This window comes from Aricia agestis, chromosome 3 (genome assembly GCF_905147365.1).
Source record: "Aricia agestis chromosome 3, ilAriAges1.1, whole genome shotgun sequence".
Classification (NCBI taxonomy): Eukaryota; Metazoa; Arthropoda; class Insecta; order Lepidoptera; family Lycaenidae; genus Aricia; species Aricia agestis.
This window is the reverse complement of record NC_056408.1, coordinates 18,452,907-18,460,724: the sequence shown is the minus strand read 5'-3', so window position 1 is coordinate 18,460,724 and position 7,818 is coordinate 18,452,907. Positions and strand designations below refer to the sequence as shown.

The 7,818-nt window shown below is 37.8% G+C and overlaps 1 protein-coding gene across 2 annotated transcripts in view; it reads left to right on the top strand.

The window, feature by feature from the left end:
* The first annotated feature begins 293 nt into the window (after positions 1–293).
* LOC121740466 (poly [ADP-ribose] polymerase tankyrase) overlaps positions 294–7,818 on the top strand; it is a 116,180-nt gene continuing 108,655 nt past the window's right edge. For both annotated transcript variants that reach the window (XM_042133162.1, XM_042133161.1), the window contains exons 1-4: positions 294–595; positions 1,997–2,221; positions 2,647–2,742; positions 3,094–3,301. In XM_042133162.1, coding sequence (XP_041989096.1) covers positions 406–595; positions 1,997–2,221; positions 2,647–2,742; positions 3,094–3,301 — 719 coding nt within the window. In that variant the 5' untranslated portion in view covers positions 294–405. The remainder of the gene's footprint in view (positions 596–1,996; positions 2,222–2,646; positions 2,743–3,093; positions 3,302–7,818) is intronic.

Here is a 7,818-nt window from a genome sequence, read left to right as displayed (position 1 = left end):
AAAACGATAAACTCTCTTCGTTCAACCTACCACTTATTTTTGAGTCAGAACTAGAGTGTTAACGCGGCGTCACCTTAAAATGATACCATTCCGGACGATCTGCGTGTACCTATCGTCCAATGGTATCCCGTATCGTCTCATATTGCATGAAGCTTCGTACAATAGACGCATGTGCGGCCGCGGCATAACCGTGCCAGTTGCAAAAAAAGTCAATAGACAAATAAAGTTTTTTTATTTTATTTTATTTCAAATAATAAAAATTTAATGGCAACAAATTAGTTGTCAAAAAAACCTCGAAGCAGCTGTACTCGTTCCTATTGTAGTATCGTACGTGTTTTTATTTAGATTTTGCTTAAAAACATGACTGTGTAAAGGTTTAACTGATATCAAATGTAACAACCAACTATGTCGAGCCGCCGTTCCTTGCTCGGGTCGGCTTTAGACTCGCTTCCTGCTCCCACGGACCCCCTACGCGAGCTCTTCGAAGCTTGCAAAATTGGAGATGCAGCTCGCGTAAAAAAGCTGATTTCACCACAAACAGTGAACGCTAGGGATACAGCTGGTCGCAAATCCACACCTCTACACTTTGCTGCAGGTATGATTCATAATTTCATACAGAAATTATCAGTAGTATTGAACGATTTTGTGTAAAAAACAATGCAAAAGTGAAAGGCAATGTTTTGAAAATTGCATAATTTGTCACGGTTCTTGGTTGCAGCAATTGTCGTGATCTATCAGCTTTATTTTTGAGGTTCAGTTCCCTATTGTTTAATTATTGTTATGGTAATTGAAATGAAATAGTTCTTGTGCATGATACATATTTTGTAATATTAACAATTTATTGTGTCTTTGTTTAGATGTATAATATACTGTAATCATTGCTTTAGCCATCTAATCACATGTTTTTAATTTGTTTATTTTATAACCTCTTTCTTTTTCTGGCAGTCAGAAAAACATTCAAATAAAATGGATTCAAAGTTCAAACTATAATATTTATTCTAGGAAATAATAAGTTTATTTCTAAATTAATCACATTTTAAGAAGTGTTCTGTTCCAGCATATCTTTCATCATATGTATTAAAATATACTGTTTGTGTGTTAGTGTCTAAACTCTTCGTAAAGATCATAAAAATTGTTCTTTAGTATTTCCAAACTTTATGCCTCACCCTTTATTGCAGGCTGGAGCACAATGTTTCACCTCATATCATTTTTAACTAACCCCAAAAATCAAACATCGTCCTTCTCTCTTCACACTCGCGCCTGTCTTTCATATGCCAGGTGAAAAAGAATGACGCGGATACATCGCAATATTAGTTTTTTCTCAATAACTCGATAAATATACAACATTTTAAAAATCCGCAAGGTCGATCTCTCAATGATAGAATTTTATACAATGTGTTAAAATATTAACTTAGTTCAATGCACAGCTGTTATGGCAATAAATAAAAAATTCGTAAAAATTAGATGCATCTTTGTGATTTTTATCTATCGAGAAAATTTTAAGATATCGTGTTTTTGCTCAGATCGAATTCTCGGAAATATAATGTAGTATCTTATTTTAGAAAATGAAACAATTCGGGGCTTATTTTCAAGTATAAAAATCAATTATAAAATCGACACTTTAGGGTTAGTCGCCCCCTTAAGATTGCTGGGGCCAAAATAGAAGCTTAGCTTAGTATCCAAATACTACAATAAAAATACATAAGCAACCAAAGTTTTCAAAGTTCCTGGGTCATAGATGTGTATTAAATATGTGTATCATATAATAAAAAATCTTAATTATATATGTATAGTATAAAAGTATTAAATATATTTCATTTGTCTGGTACCCGTAACACAAGTCCTTCAAGTACTTAGCATGGGGCCAGACTAACGTGGTGTGAAGCGTCCATAGATGTTATACTATGAAATTGGTTTAGGTGTCATCAATATGCTTAGTTACGGCGGGTGGGGTTTTGGATTTCCCATAATTTTTAACCTTGATTATATGTTCCAGGATATGGTCGCAGGGAAGTAGTGGAGATACTCATAGCTGGTGGTGCGGCGTTACAAGCGCGAGACGAGGGCGGCTTGCAGCCACTACACAATGCATGCTCGTTTGGCCATGCGGACGTCGTGAGGGCGCTGCTAGCGGCGGGCGCGCCACCCGCCGCTCGCGACAACTGGGGATACACTCCGTTACACGAGGCCGCTGGGAAGGGAAAGGTTGATGTGTGCATTGGTAAGTACTGGTATCTAGAAGCTTAATGTTTTAGCATTTATTTTGTAATTGAAGACGTAAGTGGATGAACACAATAACTTACATTTTGTAACAACCATACATTTACTAATTTTTCCTATAAAATTTGAACAAACCTTTTAACTTATCTCCTTCATCACCTGGCTAATGTATCTAATTTCAACAGTTTTTAATTTCAAATCATTTTTCTGGCCCTAAAGCCTCCATTTATGCAAAAAAAAACCGAAATTTTTTTTACTGTTTATCATGTTCATCCACTCATGTCTTCAACGGTTACATATGTATAATTACTGCGCTTGACTGGATAGAAGTTGTGACTAAGGTTTTAGTTGATCAACTCTTTTATTATTTTTATGAAATAAGAGGACAAAGGGATTTTATTAATTATATGGGTTGGTCATTTACAGCATTACTCCAGCATGGAGCTGACCCGAACATTAGGAACACAGAAGGAAAGACTCCTCTCGACTTAGCCGACTCTTCAACTCGACCAGTCCTAACAGGTATGTGCATTCAATTACATACTTTTTGGAATAATTTACTTCTAGTCATTGCCTAAACCATTTTTAAGGCCTATACCACAGCTGTAAAAGTCAGCGGCATATTTACGCATGAAGGTCATGTGTCATGTTCATGTGTCAACTATGGCTGTATGGGAAGTTAGACACAAGAGTTTAGTTCTGTTACCCTTTGGTACAAAATTAAAATATGATACTACACAATAATCAATCTAATTTCACAAAAGTATGTTTGTGCTGCGCACAGCTCGTAAGATTTCGTTCATCGCCATGAGTAAGTAACATTTAAAATTTAATTTCGGGCAAGTATGTCATAATGTCACATTGTGTGTTTAGGCGAGTACATGGCGGCGGAGGTGCTGGAGGCGGCGCGGGGCGGGGCGGAGGCGCGGCTGGCGGCGCTGCTGACGCCGCTCAACGTGAACGTGCACGCCGCCGACGGCCGCCGCTCCACCGCGCTGCACCTCGCCGCCGGCTACAACCGCGCGCGCGCCGCCCGCCTGCTGCTCGCACGCGGCGCCGACGTGCACGCCAAGGACAAGGGGTGCGTACAATGTTGCTTTTAAAGCTGTATAGGCAGGGACGGATTTATATTTTTTATGAGTATAGGCCATTTTGATTTTGCCGCCCCTATGTACGAACTCTGCTGCCATCGTAGAACGCTACCGCCTGCCCTAGGACGCCATAGGACGCTGCTGCCTATAGGCCATGGCCAATACTACCTTAAAGTGCGGAGTAAAGGAGTGAAAACATTAAATTTTAATAGAAGATCGATATATATATATATATATATATATATATATATATATATATATATATATATATATATATATATATATATCTATATATATAAAAATCAATTGCTGTTCGTTAGTCTCGCTAAAACTCGAGAACGGCTGAACGGATTTATCTTATCTTGGTCTTGAATTATTCGTGTAGGTCTAGGGAAGGTTTAAAAGGTGAGAAAAATTCGAATAATTGCCGGGAAAATCCTCAAAACAGCATTTTTCTATTTCCCATACAAACGTTTTCTAAATAAAATGGAGAGTCAATTTGTAATTTATTACCGCTGCATAAAGTTCAAATTCGCGTGCGCGTTGGAGGACCTAATATTGCGTTCTGAAACTCAACAAAAGTGAAAGTGAATCGCGAACGCGACAAAATTGCATAGTCTCAAAATACATAGTACATAAATAAACACAATTTTAGCTAACTTCAGTTGTTACTCTGTCCGATTATTTTTTTATTTTAGCTAACTTATTAAATAAATAACACATAGGCTACAATTTTAACCGACTTTCAAAATGGGGGAGGTGTTATGTTCGTTTTCTTATATTCAACGATTACTCCGCCGTTTGTTAACCGATTTTCAAAATTTTTCTTTTGGTATATCTAGGGTATCATCCCAATTTGGTATTATATTCAGAAAAGTGGTGATCTGATGAAGGATCCATAAGTAATCGAGGGAACTCCTCAAAACTTATAGGGAAACATATGGTGACTTCGGTTTCGTGAGAAGTATTCTAAGCATATGCTACCAACAAGTAAGATTTTGCACCGAGATATACCTGGTATACCGTGGTTCGGAAGGTGCTGAGAGAATTCCTGATTCTTTATAGATACAAGTTTGGGAGTTTCGGCGTTGTTTTAAGAACAGAAAGCATATGCTACTATGCAAATTCCATTCTTCATCATCATCATCATCATCATCACTACCATATTATACCATTTCATAGTCTTTTAGATCGAGACTCGAGTTTGTCAAGCGATAATTAAAAAAAATCTATATCTACCTAATATTATAAACCTGAAGAGTATGTTTGCTTGAACGCGTCAATCTCAGAAACTACAGGTCCGATTTAAAAACTTATCTCAGTGTTAGATAGATCATTTATCGAGTAAGACTCATCATTTATCGAGAAGGTTATATTATATTATTACTCTAAGACTAATACGACAGAAGAAACTCAGGAAAATGTGGGAAAAACGGGGGAAATATTTTTTATGGGAAAATGTACCAACGGATTCTGTAAAATTTCTAATTTACGCGGGCGAAGCCGCGCGGGACATCTAGTATATATATATATATATATATATATCGATCTTCTATCGCCCGATAAAGTGGGCGCGTACCTTAAGAAGCCATATTGCTCGGTTCTAGTGTTGTGCCTCACCGCAGCCGGGTTTTCTTCGTTTTGTTTTCCTCGTGTTGTCGCAGCGGAGATAATGTACGACTTTCGCTGCGTTGTTGCGTTTTTAAGGAAGAAAAAAAATATTTTAATTAAACTCTGTTTGCTACAGAGAACAAAAGATTCTATTCTTTTTTCAATGTAAGTGCATTTTGTTGCAAAATCGATTGAATTTTGCGCAGCAATTTGGTTATTCAATGAAACATTTAAATTTTATGTTGTACTATCAGAGAAGTTGATTCATAGGAGATGGCGGTCCTAACTCCTACTTATTTTGGTCGCGTTTTGTCAAACTCAGCCGACTCTCGACAGATGACGACTTACATTAAGTTGACATAATTCGACCAAATGACGCAGGCCCGTCAACTACTTCACCAGACCTTCGCTACATAGAGCAAAGTCCTTTAAGCCACTCTGACATTGGCAACTCACCGAGGCGGCCATTTTTAAAAGAAGAAGAAGAACTGCCTATGGATGAATTTCTTCGATGATACATAATGAAACTGTTTTGCTTTGCAACAAAACATATATTATATGAGTAAGAAACACACGATATGTCAATTGGAGAGAAGCTATCCTCGACATTGCCTTATACGATCATAAATTTTTGTCAGTTACTGCCTGGCGTTTTGCTATTTCCCTCGCACTCATGGAAGATATTGATTACCTTACTCTTTCTTCAAGCAGGTTCTTCGAGTTGTGCCTTCATAGGAGTCTCCAATGAACCAGCAAGAGCTTGCTGTTAACATAATAATAATAATAAACTCTTTATTTGCACATAATAAAATACAAAATTCGAAAGAGAAACAATTTTTAGGAAGATACTTAGTGTTTCTTGTAAAGGAAACAATTAAAAAGTACAGTTTGTCGATCAGAAACTTTAATTGCTTTTATAACACTTTAAAAACAAATATACGAAAACAAAATAAAACAAACAAAACTAACGTTATCATAAAATCTTAATACGTCTTATCAATAGCGAGCTTTTGCCCGCGGCTTCGCTCGCGTTAAGAAGTATTATTATATACAAACTTTCATCCCCTATTTTAACACCTTGGAGGTGGAATTTATCAAAATCCTTTCTTAGCGGATGCCTACGTCATAACATCTACCTGCATGCCAAATTTCAGCCCGATCCGTCCAGTGGTTTGGGCTGTGCGTTGATAGATCACCATGTCAGTCAGTCACCTTTGAGTTTTATATATAACGAGCTTTTGCCCGCGGTCTCGCCCGCGTTAAGAAGTATTATTATGTACAAATTTTCATCCTCTATTTGAACCCCTTGGGGTTGGAATTTATCAAAATCCTTTCTTAGCGGATGTCTACGTTATAACATCTACCTGCATGCCAAATTTCAGCCCGATCCGTCCAGTGGTTTGGGCTGTGCGTTGATAGATCACTATGTCAATCAGTCAGTCACCTTTGAGTTTTATATATAGTATAGATTTAAAATATTATGTAGGAACTTTTCTATAGGAATAAATAAAATCAGTTTAAGCTTCTCTGTCTTTACAGTGATGGTAATTGTCATGCACGGTTGTCATGTATAAAAATAATGCGATTAATCCTTATTGGGTTTAATCGTGACCGCTTTTCTGTAACTACTTGTTCTGCAACAGACAATAATACCCTTTCGCTGGGGGTACTCGTAGGCCGTAGCTGGGATGAACAATATCGCACGAGCAAGTGTTGATAAGTACAGAAAAGAAGTTCTTCTGTCCTTCCAATATAGTAAGACATTTCCATTATAAGGCTCTAAATCCTCAGCACTAGCACAACTGAAGTACTTCCAGCACTCGTTTTCGATAAGGGGGATATGAGATTATCATATATATTGGATCCGAGATCATTGAGTTAGGGTTGCTGAGGATTCCTCTTCCGCTTCCTCATAATGAGGAAGTTCCGCAATATTTTGGGTTCCTCAACCGTTACCGCATTCCTCATAAATAAAAATAAAAATTCCTCTTCCGCTATCGCTTCCTCAAAATTTAAGAGGAATTTATGAGGAATTACACTGCGCATGCTCGTCGCGTATCCAATCACGCTCTGGCGCGGCGGCGCGGCGCCGGAGCGGTGCCGCACCGCACCCTGAGGGCAAAGATGAGTATTGCAGCGGCGCCGCTGCGGCGTGTGTCTAAACAGCCTAAGGGCCGCGACACACCAGAATGGCAGCGGCGACGCGCGACGCGAGCACTTTCAGTGTCATAAGATTTTAAACTTTATCTTCATTTTTGTAATACATAGGCCACGGGCGGCCGTAGACTTCTCAAGCGGTACTATGTATTACAATTTACAATAATGAAGATAAAGTTTAAAATCTTATACTTATAAAATTACATGTTCTGACTGACTGACTGACTGATTCATCATCGCTGAGCAAAAACTGTAAAAGTTACAGCCACGAAATTTGGTGAGTAGGGTTGTTTTATTAAGTAGACACCCACTAAGGAAGGAATTTTGAAAATTTTACCCCGAAGGGGGTGAAATAAGGGTTGAATGTTTTAATGAAAGTCCGTCATTTCTTGAGTTAGAAACATGAAACTTTATTTTTGGGTTACTGATTAAAAATGAATGGATACGTATTTAAGCGTTTTTGGAAATTTTACCCCCAACGGGGTGAAATTGGGGTTGAAATTTTGAATGAAACTCCGTTATTTCTTGAGTTAGAAACATGAAATTTTATGTTTGGGTTACTGATAAAAAATGATTGGATACGTGTTTAAGCGTTTTTGAAAATTCTACCCCCAAGGGGGTGAAATAGGGGTGGGAAGTTGCAATGAAAGTCCGTCATTTCTTGAGTTAGAAACATGAAAGTTTATTGACGTTTGCGTTTAACGTTTGCTTAAATAGGGTCCGTTTTTACCCTTTGTAT